Below are 19,359 nucleotides of genomic sequence, written 5' to 3'. Positions count from 1 at the left end.
GTGGGCTTGCATCCATCCCTCTGCACCCCCATAAGGGCAGCTGATCCCAAGCCGCAGTGCCCCATCCATCCACTCATCCATCACACTGAGGAGGGGGTAGCACAGAACAGTGCTGCTAGTCCATAGGATGGTTTGTCAGCTCACCAGTGGTGGTTGTGCACCTAGGGTGAACCTGCCACCCCACCCCACCTCTGTGAGTGGCTCTGGGACACCCAGCTCCTCCTGGTACCTAGTACAGAACAGTGCAGGATGCGTCCCACTGAGCCCTCCCTGGAAGAATGACACAGCACAGCTGATTGTACACAAGGGCTTTACTGGGGGTTCCATACGAGACAACCCTGATGGGGTGAAAAGCCATACCCCCCGGGGGGCAGCTCTCCCACCTCCAGGACGCAGCACATCTACCCTCAGCACCTTGCGCTTTCTGCTGAGGGTTTCATCCTGTCCCACACAGGTAGGATACCACTGCCCAGCACCAGGAATCAGCTAAGCCTTGGGGGGCAGTGAGGAGCACAAAGAACGCTGCTCCTCCGGACCCGCCGGGGATGCCAGGCTGCAGGGGAGGGAGGGCAGCAACAGGCACACGGGACCCCCAGGATGTCTGTAATGCCCAGGGAGCCCCTGCTCAAGGCTGGAGCTGCTTTGGGCAACCTTGGGGCAGAGGCTACACAGCGCCAAGAAACAGCGGGGGCAATTTTGCCACCCCACCGCACCATCCCCAGCTGCTGTAATGCCCTTGTCCCTGCGCAGTGGGGACTGGCTGCAGGACCCTCTCCTGAGTGCAGCACCCCTTGCTAGAGGTCTGGGTGTTCTCCCTCTCCACGTTCAGGTGGGGTCTTGCCGTCAGCAGCAGGAGCTTGGGGGGGTGGCAAGGTGGGCAGAGGCCTGGCAGGGGCAAACTGGAACTCTTCAGGCACAGGGGCATCGGGCGTCTCCTTGCGGTAGAAGCCCAGCTCCTGCACCAGCTGGTTGATCTCCTCCCGGGTCATGTCGCTCAGGGGGATTCTCTGCATGCAGATAGAGATTGTAGCCTGGCGCCTGTGGGATACCAACCACCCCAGACCCTGCTGCAGCGGCGGGTGCCATGCTGCCTGCTCACCTCCAGCTCCTCATATCGGTGGCTGAGGAGCACAAGCTCAGGGTCAGCGCCGGGCAGGTGCTTCATCTCCAGGTTATGGCTGGGTGGTATGTTAAGGAGCGGACAGTGCTGGGCAGGCCCATGTAGACCCCCATCCCATTCCATCCCCCGTCACATCCCATTCTCTCCCATCCGATCCCCTTCTGTCCCCCATCCCATCCTCCAGTGCATCCCATTCCATCCTGCCCCATCCCATCTCATCCTCCAGCTCATCCTTCATCACATCCCATCCCGCAACCACCCTGTCCTCCACCCCTCATCCAATCCCATCCTCCATCTCAGCCCATCCCATACCTCATCTTGTACCATCCCATCCCTCAGCCCACCCCATCCTCCATCCCGTCCTCCATCCCATCCCCTCCCATTCCTCATCCTGCCTCACCCTGTCCTCGACTGCATCTTGTCCCGTCCTCCATCCCATCCTCTGCAGTCCTGTCCCGTCCCGTCCCGCCCCCATCCTACCCCGTCGTGTCCTCCATCCCGTCCCGTCCCGCCCCCATCCCATCCCATCCCATCCCATCCCATCCCATCCCATCCCATCCCATCCCATCCCATCCCATCCCGCCCCACCCCCATCCCGTCCTGTCCTCCATCCCATCCTATCCCACCCCCATCCCACCCCATTCCACATCCCGTCCCGCCGAGAGCTCCCCGCCGCGCAGGGCTGCCGGGGCGGCCGGCGGGTACTAGAGGGGGATGTCCTGGGTGATGAAGTCCTTCACCTGCGGGCAGAGCGGGCGGCCCGGCCCGGCTCAGCGGCGGGGCGGACCCGGCCCCCGCCCGTCCCGTCCCGTCCCGTCCCGCGGCACCTACCTCCCTCAGGCGGTTCAGCCGTCACCCGCCGCAGCTCTGCGGGAGGGACACCACGTCACCCCCGAAGGCGACCCCGCCGTGTCCCCCCCCCCCCTCCCCCTCCGTGTCCCCCCCCCCCTTCCCCCTCCCCCCGCGCTTACCTCCACCTTGCCCCGGGCCAAGTCCCGCAGCTCGGCCCCGCGGGGCCGGGGGGGTCCCGGGCCGCCCCCCGCCGCCAGCGCCGCCACCAGCAGCGACAGCGACAGCGGCAGCGGCAGCACCCGCAGCATCCCGCCGCCACGTCACGGGCCGCGCGCCCGGGCGGCCCCGCCCCGGCGGGCGCGCGCCCGCCCACGGCCACCAGCCGCAGCACGAGCGCGGGGGGAGGGGGGCGCACAGCGGGGAGACACAGACACAGAGTGACACACACTGACACATACACACGTACGCCCCCCCGTGCACTCACACACACAGACACATAGTGACACACACACAGAGCAACACACACACTGACACATACACACACCCCCTGTGCGCACACACTGACACACAGTGACACATACACCCCCCGTGCACTCACACACACACTGACACACACACACAGACACACTGACACACACAGAGACACTGACACACACACATTGACACAGACACACACAATGACACACTGACATATACACACATACACACACCCCCTATGCACTCACACACACAGACACAGTGTCACACACACACAGTGACGCACACACTGACACATACACACATACACACCCCCCTGTGCACACACACAGACGCATAGTGTCACACACACAGTGACACACACACTGACACATATACACCCCCCATGCACTGACACACACACTGACACACACACATTGACACAGACACAATGACACACACAGACACACTGACACACACTGACACACACTCTGACACGAACACACACACACTGACACACCCATCCCCCATGCACTCACACCCACCCCCCCATACTCACACAAGCTGTGCACCATGTGCACTCTTGCACACACACCATGCATGCACACACACAAATGCACACCCTGTGCTCACACATAGACATGCACTCACACACACGTGCGCTCACACACAACCTTGCACGCTGACACATACCGTGCACTCACACACCCTGTGCACTCACACATACACATCTTGCACACTCACTCAGCCCCCGTGCAGTCACACACGCTGTGTGCACACCCCCCACACTGTGCACTCACTTGCACTCACACCCCCTTGCACACTCACACCCCCTTGCACACTTTGCACTCACCCTCGCCCCTGCGCGCACCCCCCGCACATGTGCCCATCAGACTGTGAACGCGCACCCAGCCCGCAGCCCCCCCGCCAACCCCCCCCCCCGCCGCTGGTGTTATGGTTTGAGAGACCCATAACAATTTGTTGTCATTTAGACAATCATTCTATCACCCGATGACCCCTCCCCACCCGGGAAAGGGAAATTGGGAAAAACAAGAAAACCCGAGAGCTGAAGTATAAACAGATTTAATAGAATAAGATTAGATAATTAACATTAACAGCACTAAAGAACTGATATTGATCCCGACACCAATACGGAATATGCAAAGATTATACTCAGCCCATTCTATCCGTAGGAAGCTGTGCACTCCCAGCAGTGGACAGCAAATGTGGGACACTGCGAGTGCTACGGCTTCAGGAGGAAGGGAGGGCCTCAGGGCTCCGGCACCAGGGCACGAAGTTCTCAGGATGGCATCCATCAAGGGAGAGAGAGCTTCGCAGCAAACTTTCTAATTTATAATGAGTGTGACGTTGATGGTATGAAATAATCCTGTTGGCAGCTTGGGTCGAGTGCCCGGGTCTCGCTCCTCCTCATCCCTGCACCTGGCTAGCTCAAAAACACTGAGACCTTGAGACCCACACACCATAGCTGGCTGTAAAGTAAATATTTTCACAAATTCAGACACTGGAGTCTTCTGAAAGTGCAGTTTTCCCAAGCATTAGAAGAGAAATTAGTCCTGTGTCTCTCAAACCAGGACAGCTGGCCACTGAAGGAACCACCCATGCTGTCTTCAACCTCTGTCCCCTCCCCAAAGAGAAGGGAGAGAGAAAAAGGGAGAGGGTCTTATGGGTTGAAAAGAAAACTAAACCTACTTTAATGAAATATTAATAATAAAAGGAAAATATAATCGTATCAGTAAGAAAATAATGAAATATATACAATATATACAACACCAGTATGGAGCTCCCATGGTGATGGTTACATCGCTGACCGGCACTGGGAAAATCCTGGACAGGATCTGCTGACAACACTTCTGATGCAGCCCAGGACACCACCCATCTGCCTTGCCCCCCCTTGGGGGCACGCTGAACTTCTGGCCAATTTGATGTCCATCAGGAAACCCGGGACCTTTTCTGCAGAGCTGCTTTCCAGCCAGGTGGCCCCCAGCATGTCCTGGTGCCTGGGGTTGTTCTTCCCCAGGGGCAGGACTTTGCACTTGCCTTGGTTGAACTTCAGAAGGTTCTTGTTGGCCCATTTCTCCAGCCTCTCCAGGTCCCTCTGGATGGATGCATAACGCTCTGGTGTATCAGCCACCCCTCCCAGTTTTGTGTGATCTGCAAGCTTGCTGAGGGTGCACTCTGTCCCATCATCCAGGTCAGTAATGAAGATGTTAAACAGGACTGGACCCAGTATTGACCTCTGGAGCATACCGCCAGGTACTGGCTTCCCACTAGACCTTGTGCCACTCACAACCACCCTCTGGATCCAGCCATTCAGCCAGTTTTCAATCCACCTCAACATCTGTTCATCCAGCCCGTACATCAACAGCTTCTCTGGGAGGATCTGATGGGAGACGGTATCAAAGACCTTCCTGAAGTCTAGGTAGACAACATTCACTGCCCTCCCTGCATCTGCCAGGCTACTCACTTCATCACAGAAGGTAGTCAGGTTGGTCAAGCAGAACTTCCCCTTGGTGAAGCCATGTTGAGTCCCTCCAATTACTTCCTTGTTGTTCATGTGCCTGGCAATGGTTCCCAGGACCAGCTGCTCCATCACCTTCCCAGGAAGGGAGATGAGGCTGACTGGACTCTAGTTCCCTGGGTCTTCCTTTGTCTCCTTCCTGAAGACAGGAGTGACATTTGTTCTCCTCCAGTCCTCTCCCAGTTGCCATTATTGATCACAGATTATTGAGAGTGGCCTCATGATGACAGGAGCCAACTCCCTCAGCACTCGTGGGTCCATCCCATCAGGGCCCAGGGACTGGGTCCTCTTCCAGCAAGATCCTCTTCCCATTGTGCCTCATCCCATCCAGCCTTCCCCAGGCTCTGGGGCTCCTGAAGGCTCATCTTGCTGGTACACACTGGGGTGTAGGAGGTGTCTGGGACCTCTGCCCTCTCCACGCCCTGTGTTACCAGGTCCCCCCTGCTCCTTGAGGCACACACAAGTGTGGATGCATCTGATGCACACCCACACAACACTTTCACCCCTGCCTGTACAAACAGCTGCACGTCAGCACACCAGCACCACAGCACACCAGTGCAGCGCTGTGGACCACCAGCTGCAAATGCACCCACAGCAGAGCACAGGCACCCATGGGTGCGCAGTGACACAGCAGTCACACTGGTGAGCACACAGTCGCGCATGCAGAAATGTGCACACGCGTACACACACACACACACACACAAATGCACACAGGAACACATGTGCGTATGCACACACGCACGCACGCGCCCCCACACACATGTGAATATGTGTCCAGGAGTTTCCTCCTGGAAACTCTGCTAAGGCACGTGGAAAATAAGGAGGTGGTCAGTGACAGCCATTATGGCTTCTCCATAGGCAAGTCAGGCCTGACAAATTTGGTGGCCTTCTACAATGACGTTGCAGCGTTGATGGATAAAGGGAGAGTGACTGACATAATCTACCTGGACATGTGCAAAGTGTTTGACGTTGTCCTGCATCACATCCTGGTCTCTAAACTGGAGAGACACAGATTTGACTGATGGACCACTCGGTGGATAAGCAGTTGGCTGGATGGTCACACTCAAAGAATTGCAGTCAACGGCTCGATGTCCAAGTGGTGACCAGTGACAAGTGGTGTTCCTCAGGGGTCAGTACTGGGACCGGTGCTGTTTAACATCTTTGTTGGTGACACAGACAGCAGGATTGAGTGCACCCTCAGCGAGTTTGCCAATGACATCAAGCTGGGTGGAGCGGTCGACACGCTGAAGGGAAGGGATGCCATCCAGAGGGACCTGAACAGGCTCGAGAGGTGGGCTCATGCAAACCATGTGAAGTTCAATAAGGCCAAGTACAAGGTCCTGCATGTGGGTTGGGGCAATCCCATGCACAAATCTGGGCTGGGGGATGAAGGGATGCAGAGGAGCCGTGAGGAGAAGGACTTGGGGGTACTGGTGGATGAGAAGCTCACCATGAGCCGACAAAGCCCCCGGCATCCCGGGCTGCATCCCCCGCAGCGTGGCCAGCAGGGTGAGGGGGGATTGTGCCCCTCTGCTGCGCTCTGCTCTGGGGAGACCCCCCCCGCAGTGCTGCCTCCAGCTCGGGGGGTCCCCCCAGCAGAAGGACACGGAGCTGTTGGAGCAGGGCCGGAGGAGGCCCCAGAGATGCTGGGAGGGCTGGAGCCCCTCTGCTGGGAGGACAGGCTGGGAGAGGTGGGGGGTTCAGCCTGGAGAGGAGAAGGCTCCGGGGAGACCTCAGAGCCCCTTCCAGTGCCTAAAGGGGCTCCAGAAGAGCTGGGGAGGGACTCTGGACCAGGGAGGGGAGCCGTGGGACGCGGGGGAACGGTGTTACACTGAAAGAGGGGAGATTTAGACGAGATATGAGGAAGAAATTCTCCCCTGTGCGGGCGGTGAGCCCCTGGCGCAGGGTGCCCCGAGCAGCTGTGGCTGCCCCATCCCTGGAGGTGGTCAAGGCCGGGTTGGACGGGGCTTGGAGCGACCTGGGCTGGGGGGAGGTGGCCCTGCCCGGGGCAGGGGGTGGCACTGGGGGGGCTTTAAGGTCCCTCCCAACCCCAAACCGTTCTGTGATTCTGTGATACGCGCACGGGCGCACACGTACACACAGCAAGGCGGCAGACGTGCGCGCGCGAGGACAGTCGTGCACACGCACGGGCAGCCCCGTCCCCGTGCTCGTTGCGGGCGCGCGCCCCGCTCCTCGCGCCGGCGGGGGGTGCGGGGGCCGACGGGGGCCGGACATTGGAGGAGGCGGGGCAGAAGCCGTCACGTGAGGGGCTCGGGGCGGTGGCAGGTGAGCGCGGGGGAGGGCGGGGCGGCGGCGGTGCCGCTCGTGCCGCTGCTGCGCCTTTAAGGCGCCGGGCAGGTGGTGGGGGACGCTGACATCATGGGGCGCGCGGCGCTCTCGGGCGGGGCCGCAAGGTGAGGGCGGGGCCGGGCCGGGCCGGCCGTGAGGGGAGCGGCGGGGCCGGGGTCGGGGCCGGGGTGCTCGCTGGGGTCTCCCGCTCATGGAGCCGGCCCGGCGCGGCAGCGCGGACCAGGGCTCGGCCGCCGCCTCAGGGCCCCGGCCCGGCCCCCCGCGGGGTCCCGTGCCCGCCGCTTCCCCCGCGCGGCCGGTGCCCTTCGGCCCCGGGGGCTCGTCCCGGCCCCAGCCCGACGGCGGCGCCTCGGGGGCGGCTTTCCTCGGCGGCGGCGTCCCGGGCGCCCGCAGGAGCTCCCGGCCGGACGCCGCCTGCGACCCCTTCCCCTACGGCTGCCCGCGGCCCGGGGAGGCGCAGCGCGGCGGGCCCGAGGAGCGGGCCCCGGGCCGGGCTGCCCAGCCCCTGCCGCTGGAGGTCGGTCGACCCCAGCCGGAGGGGGCCGGTGGGCCCCACGCCTTCCCGCTGCCGGCCCTGCTGCCCCCCAGCCCTGGGGGGGGGGCGGCTCGCCCCACCGCGCCGTCGCCGGTGGCGCCGGGACGGGCCGCCTTCCCTGAGCTCGATTCCCTGGAGCACGCCGTCCCCGGTAAGCCGCTGCCCGCCGAACGGAGGGAGATGCTTCCCAAGGCCGAGTCCAGCGATCACATCTCGGCCTGGGCAGGCTCCTCGCCCAGGGCCGCCGGGCTGCCCAAAGCCGTCTCCAGCGAGTTCATCGGCGGTGGGCGGGGGGGGCTGTCCAAGGCTGCGGCCCTCTCCAAACCGGAGCCCGAGGAGCTGCCCCTCTTCGGCAGGTCCCTCGGCCTGCCGACCTCCAGCGACTCCTGCGACGTGCTCCTTGGCTGCTCGGGAAGGGCTCCGGAGGACGGCTCGTTCCGGTGAGCGGTGTTGCTGTGGGGGGAGAGCAGGGGGCAGTGATGCCTGGCCGAAGCAGCAAGAGAAGCCTCTTGTGGGCTGGAGTTGCCCCTTTCTTCCTGCTGTGGATTGTGTTCAGCTGGAGGAGATTTGGGGTGAGGGGCCAGCAGGGTTCACTGGGCTAAGGATGCCCAGTGTGCACTGTCTGCACAGGCAGCATTCAGGGGAGTGGGTGCTGTGTGGGGTGGCATGTTAGAGGCACAGGCTGTGGAGCAGGTGCCATCTGCCCCTGCTGTCCATGAGCTCTGGAAATGATGTGGCACTACCCTCCCTCGCTGCTGAAATGTGTCTCCTGTGACTGAGACTCGTCCTAGCACTGCTGAAAGAGCCCGCGGGCCGCTGGCGTATGCTGCGTAATGGCATTAATGTGTCGTGACTGATGGTGGCTTTGCACTGGTGAAGGACACTGCTGCGGGGCTCACAGGACTGCTGTGACATGTGATGACCTGGCCTTTAGGGCTGGCTGCGTTCTGGGGCAGAATCTGGGGGCTGAGATCTGGATCCTTTTCCCCAGGTGCCTGAGGGATGTGTGATTCCTGAGGAAGGGAGAGGAAGTGGTTTTATGGGGACACCCTGTCTTGCAGTGTGCCTGCCTGCTGTGCCAGCCTGCCTGTGTCAGTTGGTGGTGATGAAAATGAGGGCTCTTTGTGCTGGTTTCACCGGGGCTTGGGTTACAGGGGGGGCTTGCCATGCGTGGAGGTGCAGACCCTGGGGGAATTTAGAGACAAGGACCCATTTCTGCACACAGGAGTTAAGGACTTGGTGTATGTGCCCTAGCTGAGCATCAGCTGCAGCCACTTCTGTTGCAGGCAGAAAGCTTCCTTGGTGAAGCTGGGGGCTGAATGGGGGTGGTGGGGAGGACCTCTGAACCCCAGTGTTAGCCTGTTCTTCCTTTGTCCTCCCAAGCATCACAGTGGTCACCTGGAACGTGGGCACAGCCATGCCCCCGAATGATGTGACATCCCTGCTGCACCTCAACACGGGCGAGACAAATGATGCGGATGTGATCGCCATTGGGTAAGAGGGTGAGGAGCAGGCCCCCTCCCCTGCCCCACCACATCCCTTTTTTGGGATCCCCATAGCCATGGGGGGTGGGGAATGGAAGAGCTGCAGCCCCAGCCTCCCCTGGGGCATGGTGGGCAGGGAGGGGTGTGCATTGAAAGCGGTAAAATGTCAGGAAAGGTAATGGAGAATCAGCTCCTAGTAAAATGGGAGTGCTAAGCAGAACAGAAACCCTTGAATCCTGAGTAGACTTGAGCTCTTGAAGAGCCTGTAGCTGGCTATGCTGTGCAGAGCATGGCCTCAGCAAGCGGTGCTTTCGCCATGAGCCCTGGCAGTCCTGGCGTCAGGTCTGTAGAGGCATTTAACTCGCCTGATGAAGTCCTCCGGGAGCGTTTTCCTCATCTCAGCTTTTGTCCATGGTATGCAGGCCTCAAGGGCACAAATCTGCTGTTTTCTTACAGCTGGGTTGGCTCTGTGCCCCTGGCAACACTTAACTGCAGGCAAAGCAGAGCTGTGTTGGTGTGGTAAGGCTTTATTGGTGTGGCTGGCAAGGCAAGCTTTGCCAGAGTCTAAGGGCAAACTGGTCCCTCGAGGTTTGCTGTGGTGCGTGTGGATTCCTGCTAAGACCAGGGACATGCTCCCTTTGTACAGGGAGGGAGAAGCAGCCTTTGCCTGTGGGCGTGGGGTGAAAGAGCTGGATCTGCCTCCAGGATGTTCCTGGGGACTCCCCCAAGTGTTCCTCTCCCTGGGGAGGGAGCGGTGTAAGGCTGAGGCTGTTGGAGCCAGTCTCCTGGTCCGCTCAGCCTTGCGGACTCAGCAGGATGAGACCATGTGGGGCTGTGGAGGTGTAGACCCGAGCCTAGATGGATGGGGCAGGGGGTGTAGCTGACAACAAGGGACTTGCTGGGACTGTGTCCTGGCTGGGGCAGGGTGTCCTGCTGCTCCCCACCTCCACGGTGTCTCTGCCTACCTGCATCCTTCCTTTAACCCACATCTTTGTGCCCTGAGCGCTTGGCACTTGGGCAAGGCATTTCCTGATTCTGCTGTTCTCTGCAGACATTATCTTTCCCTCTCTTCACTAATTGCTGAGCCAGGAGGAGCACTATTAACCTGTTTGCTGCTGCTCTGAGGTTGGTGGCTAGGATGCATCTGGACATCCTGAGCTGAAGTATGGGTGAGACTTGGCCTCTCTGTAGAGACCAATGCAGCTGACATGTCCTGTAAGCCCGTCTCGCATAGAGAGATAGGCTTCAGAGGGCTGCCCAGCCCTGTGCAGCTGAAATGCTCCCGCTTTAAAAAGCGCTAAGGCCTTGTGGATTCAGGGCCACTTGTGCCTTCTGCTAGCACATGCTCCAGTATTGCTGGAGCAACTATATGGCTGGTTTGTGCTCTAAACCCAGGGTCCTCCCTTGAACTGCTGTTCCCGCCCTGGCCCTGCTCCCCAGCACTGTGCTTTGGCACCTCTCCCAAGGAGCTCCTGCTAGCTGGGACCCAGACACTTCCCTGGTGTGCCTGAGGGACCTGTCCCTTTCCTCCCAGGCTGCAAGAGGTGAACTCTAAGATAAACAAGCGACTGAAGGATGCCCTCTTCACAGATCAGTGGAGCGAGCTCTTCATGGATGCACTGAGCCCTTTCCACTTCGTCCTGGTAAGGAGGTCCCGAAGGGGCTGGGCAACTGTCTCTGCCTGCCAGGCAGGTGGACCACGAGGAAGAAGAGTTGGACTGCAGGGACAGAGGGAGGAGGTGCTGTGGGAGAGCCAGCTGGAGGGACAGACTGCTGGAGGGACAACCTGCAGCCATCCAAGCAGTGTGTGGGGTCTGGCCCAAGGGCTAGTGGTGCATCTTGCCAGTGTGCCATCTAGCCTGTGCCACCCTGCTCCCTTTCCTGTGCCTTAGGCTTCCCCTGTGGTGCTTTGGGGACACTTCTTATTGCCTGCTGCATTGCACCAGGGCGAGGAAGTGAATGTGGGAACAAGTCTGCTTCTGGCAGCAGCCTGTGGGTCCCAGGGCACTTGCCCCAGTGTACACGAGCCTTAGCATTGCTGGGCATATCTCAGCTGTCAGTATTCAGGAGGGTGTGCGTAGATCAGCACAACTAAATGCGCTATTAGTCAGGGAGGTGCTATCTCTTTGGCCTGGAGGTGGGAGAAGCTGTCCCTGCCCTTATGGGCTCTGCTGTGGCTACCGTCCTGCTTCAGCCTCTGCTCTCATTCCAGGTCAGCACAGTGCGGATGCAAGGTGTGATCCTCCTGGTATTTGCCAAGTACTACCACCTCCCCTTCCTGCAGGACATCCAGACAGACTGCACAAGGACGGGGCTGGGAGGCTACTGGGTGAGTGTGGTCCCAGGCGGGGTGGTGAGGGGCTGGCTTCCTGAGGAGTCATGGGATCCTCTTGATGCAGGGCAACAAGGGTGGGGTGAGTGTTCGTCTCTCCATCTTCGGCCACATGGTCTGCTTCCTGAACTGCCACCTGCCAGCACACCTGGAGAAGGCGGAGCAACGCAAGGAGGACTTTGCCACCATACTGCACATGCAGCAGTTTGAGGGGCACGCGGCCAGCGGCATCCTGGACCATGAGTGCGTACCCCACCACTTTGCTCCCCAATCTGGGCCAGGGCTCTAGTGCCAGCCTCCATCCTTTACCACCTCCAGATAGGGTCTGGGGTTTGTCCCCTGAATCCCAGCACAGCTTGGAGATGGGGTCTTGTCTGCAGAGCTGCAAGATTGTCCTGTGGCCCAGTGGGGACCCAGCACAATGGGGTAGGTGTTAAGAGGGGTCCCTGGTCTCCCCTGGGGCACATCCAGGCCTACTGCAGCTCCTGCCATACTGGTGCTGTTGGGGTTTGGGACTGGTGAGGTGGAGGGCTCGGCTCTGCTCTGGTGTCTTGGCTGTGTGGTCTGACTCTGGTAGGTGCCTTATGGTGGAAATTTCCACCCTCAATTTCTGCCCAGGGAGACCAGGCCTGTTTGGTTAATGGTGCTTGGTCCTACCTGAGGAATCCTGGCAGGGCTGGCAGCCGGCCAAGCTGTTGGCTGTGTACTGACCTTCACTGGTGCTCCTGAGAGCGCCTGCGCTGCAGGCTAAGGCTGCCTGCAGGCTGAGGATGTTTTCCCCCCTGCTGTGCTGCCTGACTCCGGTAGCCTCGGCCCTTCCATCCCGTCGCACTCCCTCCCACCCACAGCCTTGTGTTCTGGTTTGGGGATCTCAACTTCCGCATCGAGAGCCTCGACATCCGCTTTGTGAAGTATGCCATCGACAGCAACATCCTGAGCCAGCTCTGGGAGAAGGACCAGGTGAGAGGGATGAGTGTGCTGCCTTGGCCAGACCCCGAGCAGCATTTGGCTTTTGCCAAAACTGCACTTGCAGCTGTGGGACAGGGCATGTCCCCTTGCTGCCCATGGGGCACAAAGGGCCCTGGCCCTGGAAGGGGCGGGGGCAGCACAGGCCCAGGATGGTCTGCATGGGAGCTGGGCACACACTTCCTTTATCAGTGTGATAGGAGGAGCTGGGGGCATTTGGTCTGTGGAGTCACTGCTTGCTTGGGTTGGACAAACCCCGGGAGCTGTGTGGGGCTGGCAGCAATGGGCCAGGGATGACTGTGCTGGGTCTCAGGGGCTTGCAGAGGGGTCTGGCCATAGGGTCTGGTGTGCTCCCCGACCTGCTCTCCTTCCCACAGCTGAACATTGCCAAGAGCACCTGGCCTGTCCTCAGTGGCTTTCAGGAGGGACCCCTGAATTTCCCACCCACCTTCAAGTTTGATGTGGGCACCAACAAGTATGACAGCAGGTAGGAGAGCAGAGCTCAAGCATGTGCTGGGCCTGGGAGCAGCTGGCATGGCTGAGGGATGCAAGAGTGGTGGGCCTCAGAGCCAGGGCAGGCGCTGGTGTGAGCAGGGAAGGGGCTGATGGTGGTGTGGATGGATGGGGGGAACCATGCTGGGGCAGGCAGGGGCTGGACTGGGGACAGCAGGCTGGAACACAACTGTCATGCTGGTGCCAGCGCAGGTCTGTTCCTGCAGCCACACTGAACTGTGTGCTGAGACAAACTGCATCCCCTGCCTGCGTGTGGTATAGTGCTGGGGGGAGGCAGTTTGGGGTGGAGCCCACTGCCCTCTGCCAGGCAAGAGATGCCCCTCTGTGCCCTGCAGTGCCAAGAAGCGAAAACCTGCCTGGACTGACCGTATCCTCTGGAAGATCAAATCTCCCAGTGTCGGGCTTGGTGGGGGCGGGCACCAGCCCAGCCAAGGCATCCTGTCAGTGAGCCAGCTCTGCTACTGCAGCCACATGGAGTACACCGTCAGCGACCACAAACCAGTAGCTGCCATTTTTGCAGTGCAGGTGAGCACTGTCTTGGGGCCACTGGTCACACAGGCAGGAGCTACAGGGGTGAGATGCTCAGCTAGTGCGTGCAGCATATGATGGGGGGTGTGTGTGTGTGTGGTGGTTTGTTTTTTTTTTGTTTTTTTTTTTTTTGTTCGGTAAGCTCGGCTTTCTTGCTGCTGGGGGCTGCTGTTGGTGTATGCATGAGGGCCCAGCCCTAGACAGGTGCCCTGGGCAGCAGGGGCAGCTCTCTTTGGCATGCCTTTGCTCACTACATACATGTCTCTGACAGTTTGCTTCCAAGGCAGACAAGCCTCCGGTTGAGATTTATGTGGCTGATGAATGGAGCAGGCCTGAGCAAGCGGTTGTCAGGTACAAGATGGCTGCTGGCTTCCACCGGAGCTCCTGGGACTGGATAGGACTCTACCGGGTAGGGGCGTGGGGGCTGCTGGGGTTGGAGGGAGTGGGGAGCGCACCGCACAGCACTGTGGGGTCTGTCCCTTCTGAGCTACCCCCCTACCTCTGGACACAAGTGTATGGCACAGACCTGTCCTCTCCCTTCCCCTGGGAGGCCCTGGCAGTTAGCAGCAGGATTTGGCCCTGCTTTAGGAGGCTCAGATACAGCAGTTCCCTCTTGCTCTTGCTCTGTGGGCCCCACAGGGTCCAAAGGCTGGCACTCCTGTGGGCCCAGGGTGCTGTGGGGTGGGTGCAAGGTAGCTCTTGGTGCCCCTGTGCAAGGAGAGGGGGCTGAATGAGAAGAGAGCAAAGGCCAGGTATGCCTGATGGTGCTAGGCAGGGCTGATGTTCTCCTGTGTACATGCACTCAGGTGGGTTTTCGGCATCCTAAAGACTATGTGTCCTACGTCTGGGCCAGGAGCGATGATGGAGAGCGCTGTCTAGAGAAGCAACTCTGTGCACAGGTGAGCTGGGGCAGCCCTGCTGTCACACTGGGCACATGTGCCCTATGGTGGGGGACAGTGGCCCCTTTGTGCCCCTGATGGGGCAGGAGGGGTAGCTCCTTATTGCTTTGTGCTGAGCCTTGGGGAGGCTCACTGTGCTGGCATCGGGTATTTCTGCTCTCAGCTGGGGCTGGAGGTGGGAGGGGGCACCCCTGTGACCATCCCTGGTGCCCATCAGCTCTCTCTGGGCTGCAGGTGATGTTCTCAGAGGAGGCGCTGCCCAAGGGGAAGGGCGAGTACATCCTCGGATACTACAGCAACACCTCCAGCAGCATCGCTGGCGTGACCGAGCCTTTCCAGGTCAGCATGGCCAAGAGCCCTGGGTTGAGGGGCTGAGGGAGGCGGGGGGGGAAAGTGTGTAGGGGTGCTTGGGGTACCCCACAGCCCCCTGTGAGGATCAGCCAGCAGTGCTGATGCAGGGGTGCAGATCTCCCTGCCCAGGTCGGAGGAGGGCAGCAGCCCCACAGACAGCTCAGGCAGCAGCTCAGAAGAGGAGGATGACAGCACGCTTGTCCTGCTGGCCCCCAAATCCCGTAGTCCAAGCCCAGGCAAGATGAAACGGCACCGGAGCCGAAGCCCCAGCCTGGCCAAGTTCCAGGGCCTCATCCTGCGGCCGTCGAGCCGAGACAGGGGTACAAGCCGCAGCCCTTCACCCCAGAGCCGCCGAGGCCTTTCCGGGGACATCCCCACCATCCACCTGCCCCAGGAGGAGCGAGGGTGCTGTGGAGCCAAAGCCAAGGAGTCAGGGCGGGCAGCTACCAGCCATGAGGGCAGCTCCTTCTATCAGACTGTGCGGGAGCGGGGTGGCCCCCGGCGTGTCTCTGCTGACAACCCTCTGGCCCGGGCAGACCCCAGGAACCTGGGCTTGCTGCCTGCACTCCGCCTGGAGATGATTGACCAGGCCATGGGCTGGCAGAGGGAGAGCACAGACCAGGGTTACCCCTGCCGAAGGATGAGCCCCACCAGCCCCCCAGGCTGCAGCACCTCCCCAAAGGAGGGGAGCAGCCCTCAGGAGCTGGACAGCCATAGCTATGCCATGGGTCGCTGATGCAGTGGCCCCCTTCCCTCCTCCCTGTAGCACCCTTGCTGTGTGCTTTCCTCTGCCACTTTCCTGCTGAGACACCCCTCCCTTATTTATTGCAGTGATTCCTCACCCCTATTGTGTGCCTGGCAGGTGGGGGCCTCCCCCTGCTTCCCCCAGTCAGAGCTGCTGCCCTGGCCCTGGCTGGGCTGGGAGGTAGCACAGGGGAGGACAGGGCTGGTGTAGTAGGGTGGGGGGAAGTCCCTCATGAAATTCTAAGTGTAAGGTCCTTCAGTCCTATGGGAGTAGTGCTGGCCTTGATAAGCATAGAGCGAGGACCACCCCAGGGTACCCCCGAGATTGAAGCTTGCTCCTTCCCTGCTGCCTCCACTGTGCCTCAGCCTTGGATGTAGTGCAAGCAACAAAATAAACCATCCTGGCCCACCCCAGCTGCACTGTGCTTACTGCAGGGGGGCAGGATCAGCCCCTGGGGTGGGGGCCACAGTGTGAACAGGGGGCAGCAGGCTCAGACCACCCTTTATTCGTCTGCTGCTGCACACAGAGCCCTGGACCTGCTCTAGGGCTGGGAGCCAGCACAAACCACCCTCCCACCCTGCATGGGGAGGAGGGCCAGGACCATATCACAGGGCTCTGCCCCCCCTCAACTGAAGAAGCACAAATCCAGGCATAGGAGGGGCCCTGCCATCCCCTCCTGGGACAACAGGGAAGGAAGATGATGAGTTTCCCCTTTCCCAAGCCTGCCTGTTCCTTTCCCCTTGCTTTGATGCTTATGGATGGCAGCCATGGCCACCCCCCCTGCAGCCACAGCTCCTTCAGAGGCTTCTCTGTCCCTCTGCCTGCCCCAGCTCCATGCAGTCATGCCAGCAGCCATGCTTAGTGCCATCCTTTGTCCCAAGGACCAGAAATCAAGCAGCTCCACTCTGTGGCTGTTGCACGGCACATCTTCCTCCCCACGCAAGGCAGTGCTTCTCAGGCATCATCGAGGCACCACATGGTGCCCAGCACCCAGCTTCTGCTCCAAGGCCAGCTGTAGGCATCGCTCATAGAGGGTGTTACCGCTGTCCTGTGTCTTCCAGTCTGGATGCTCAGCCTTAGAGGTCACATGTGGAGGACCCCAGCGCCTCAGGGTCTTTTTGAGATGCCGCGCAGGTACTAGTACAGCCCGGGTTGCTGCAGTACAGCTGCCAGAGAAGCAAAGCTGTGAGCGTCAGTGTAACACCACAGCACTCCCATCCATTGCCTTCTATCCCAGCACTGCTCGTGGCACAACAGAGCAGGGGATAACACTTGCAATGCCAGCTTCAGGCCAAGCCTGCAGGACAGACCCAGCCCCACCAGGGCATCCCTCCTGCCCCCACAGGCCCCGTTCCCTTGACCCTCTGCGCTTACTTGTGTTGTGGCCCCTCGCCTGCACTGCAGTCAGTGGGTGGCTCCAGAACAAAGCAGTCCGTGGCAATGCGGTCAGCCAGGACAGCCACCTCTGCATCACCTAGGTCCCTCATCCTGCGCAGGAACCGTGCCAGCCTACGGGCACAGGAGGGCAGCAGTCAGAAGCTGCTGGCCAGGGTGGGCATCCTGCTGGGTCCCACCTCATCTGACCCCAAACTACCTGTTTGTAGTGCCCTGTGATGGTGGGAAAATCCCTGCCTTTTCCTCCTGGACACGCACCTGTGAGTGCAGTTGCAGTGGAAGAGCGTCTGGGTGCCCACGTTGTGCAGCTGGTACTTCACCTCATGGGGTGCGATCTGGTGCTCGCACTTGTCCAGGTGCTTGTAGCACCTGCACACCCTGCGTGGGCCTGAGGACAGTGGGGCAGTGAGGGGCATAGCCGGCACACAACCCCACCAGGCTGAGGCCTCGGGACACCCCAGCAGCAATGCACGCTCTACTCCCCGCACCGACTCACTGGGCTGCCTGCGCCTCTCCACGGCAGGCATAGGGGTGGCTCTGCAGCGCTCCACAGCTGGGCTGGATCCAACGCTGCCACCCTGAGCGTGGGCCGTGCAGGCAGGGTGTGCTGAGCCCCGAGCCCCCTGCTGTGCTCTTCCCAGCACTCGTTTTCCTCCAGCAAGGTCCTGTTCCAACACGGTCATTGCTGTTGGGGGGCCGGGCTCCAGCCCCCACTGTGCTGCTGGGTGTCTGGTTGTGGGCTCAGCCTTGTCCCTGGCAGACGCAGGAGACAAGGTACCTGGGCCCCATGGCTGCTGGGCTGTCGCAGGTCTCTGTGCCTGGCGGAGCCTGGGTTTTTGCCCCTGTCCTTGTCGGAGCTGCTTGCGCTCTGCTCTAGAGGGCTTCCTTCCCTTGCCCAGGGGCTGCACAACAGGGCTGCCCGTCTCCTCTGTGGGCAGGCTGTAGTGGTACTGATTCTGCTGCACCATTCTGGCCAGGGGAACTACACCGTAACGCTCACACCTGGGGACACCGTAATGCCTCACACCATGAGGCCCTGTACACCAGCCCCAGTCGTGCCCCTCTGCAGCCGGCAGGGCAGGCAGGGCACACCGGGGGCCACAGCAGCAGATGCACCCAGCAGCAGGGGGCACCCCCGGGGTACTTACCCTCCCCACCAGTGCCACTGGACACACTCCTCACTCTCCTCCAGCACAAAGCATGGCACCTCCAGCAGGTTGAAGAAGGTGACGCCGATGATGTTGGAGATGGTGTCGTTGAGGGCCAGCAGGCACTGCCGGAACCTGCGGGGCAGACGGGGACGGTGAGAGGCCCTGCGGCCCCCCGGTTGCGTTCCCCACCTCCCGGTGTGCCCCCTCCCGGCCCGGCGCACCTGGCGTCGCAGTCGCAGTGAGAGACGGTGTGCAGGCGGTAGTTGCGGATGCCGTAGTTGAACTGCAGCGCCGTGATCTGCGCCGAGCACTGGTCGTGCTCCCGGCAGCACAGGTCGGGGCCGAGGAAGAGACCTGCGGGCAGCGGCCGGTGAGCGCGGCCCCGCCGGGAGGGTGGGCTGCTTGCGACCGCCGCCCCCGCCCGCCCCCCGTACCCAGCTCGTTGGCGTTCCCCGCTGAGTCGCCGGCACCGCACCACAGCGTACCCGGCAGCGTCCAGCCCCGCCGCCGCCGCCGGCGCCCTCCGGGGGGAGCGGGGTCGGCGCAGGCGGCGCGGCGCCGCCACAGCGCGGCCAGGTCCCGCCGCAGCGCGGCGCTGGGGGCAGCGGGCGGGCGGCGGGCACAGGCGGCGCGGAAGGCGCGGGCCAGGCGCGGGTCGCGGCGGGCCCAGCAGGCGCGCAGGCGGTCGCGCCCGACCCAGGCGCTCTCCACCAGCGCGGCCGGGCCGGGGCCACCGCTCAGGAAGGCCACGTAGCGCGCGCCGCCCGCCCCCGTCGCCCGTCGCGCGCACACGACGGCGCCGCCGGGCCAGGCGCGCGCGCACGCGCACAGCACCGCGCAAGCCAGCGCCGCGCGCACCCACATCCCGCGCCACCGCGCGCCCCTCCCGCTGCGCCCGATTTTAAGCCCACGCCCGGCGGCAGACCCAGCGCTGATTGGACCGCGCTGGCTCCGCCCCGCCCCGCCCCGGGGAAGGCCCGCGGGGACGGCGGTCCGCGCCCGGGTATCCCCCTCCTGTGCACCCCTCGGCCCGGCTGCCCCGCCCCTGCCGGGCATCACCCCCTCCCGTGTACCCCCGTGTCAGACTTGTTCCCCCCGGTCGTGCCCCCCCCGCCCCGTCCCATGCACCCTCTGCCCATGTGCTCCCTCCCCGGGCACCCCCGGACCGTTCCCCCCACCCCCCCACCCCCACCCCGGGCGGCTCCGTGGGCAGCCCCAGCCGCCTGCCGGTGCAGAACCCCCG

At 61.7% G+C, this 19,359-nt stretch overlaps 3 protein-coding genes across 3 annotated transcripts; 1 reads left to right on the top strand and 2 right to left on the bottom strand.

Annotated features, from left to right (window-relative positions):
* Positions 1 to 296: 296 nt before the first annotated feature.
* Positions 297 to 2,221, bottom strand: SELENOM (selenoprotein M). The gene is made up of 5 exons (XM_082491637.1): positions 2,092 to 2,221; positions 1,952 to 1,987; positions 1,826 to 1,860; positions 1,100 to 1,178; positions 297 to 1,007 (listed from the first exon to the last, which is right to left on the bottom strand). The coding sequence occupies exons 1-5, from the start codon at positions 2,218 to 2,220 to the stop codon at positions 795 to 797; spliced, it is 492 nt and encodes a 163-aa protein (XP_082347763.1). The 5' UTR covers position 2,221; the 3' UTR covers positions 297 to 794.
* A 5,186-nt stretch (positions 2,222 to 7,407) lies between these two features.
* INPP5J (inositol polyphosphate-5-phosphatase J) lies at positions 7,408 to 15,948 on the top strand (the record flags this gene model as incomplete). Its single annotated transcript, XM_082491521.1, has 12 exons — positions 7,408 to 8,192; positions 9,136 to 9,246; positions 10,771 to 10,879; positions 11,449 to 11,565; positions 11,636 to 11,811; positions 12,417 to 12,528; positions 12,912 to 13,021; positions 13,383 to 13,572; positions 13,847 to 13,984; positions 14,382 to 14,474; positions 14,709 to 14,813; positions 14,941 to 15,948. The coding sequence occupies 12 exons, from the start codon at positions 7,408 to 7,410 to the stop codon at positions 15,559 to 15,561; spliced, it is 2,667 nt and encodes an 888-aa protein (XP_082347647.1). The 3' UTR covers positions 15,562 to 15,948.
* A 548-nt stretch (positions 15,949 to 16,496) lies between these two features.
* Positions 16,497 to 18,980, bottom strand: PLA2G3 (phospholipase A2 group III; the record flags this gene model as incomplete). The annotated part of the gene is made up of 7 exons (XM_082491449.1): positions 16,497 to 16,736; positions 16,945 to 17,079; positions 17,224 to 17,353; positions 17,462 to 17,967; positions 18,114 to 18,248; positions 18,338 to 18,470; positions 18,551 to 18,980. The coding sequence occupies 7 exons, from the start codon at positions 18,978 to 18,980 to the stop codon at positions 16,532 to 16,534; spliced, it is 1,674 nt and encodes a 557-aa protein (XP_082347575.1). The 3' UTR covers positions 16,497 to 16,531.
* Between the last annotated feature and the right edge of the window lie 379 nt (positions 18,981 to 19,359).

This window comes from Vanellus vanellus (assembly GCF_965231255.1).
Source record: "Vanellus vanellus genome assembly, chromosome: 16".
Lineage (NCBI taxonomy): Eukaryota > Metazoa > Chordata > Aves > Charadriiformes > Charadriidae > Vanellus > Vanellus vanellus.
Note: the sequence above shows the minus strand (reverse complement) of the source record. Positions and strands in the feature narration are given on the sequence as shown.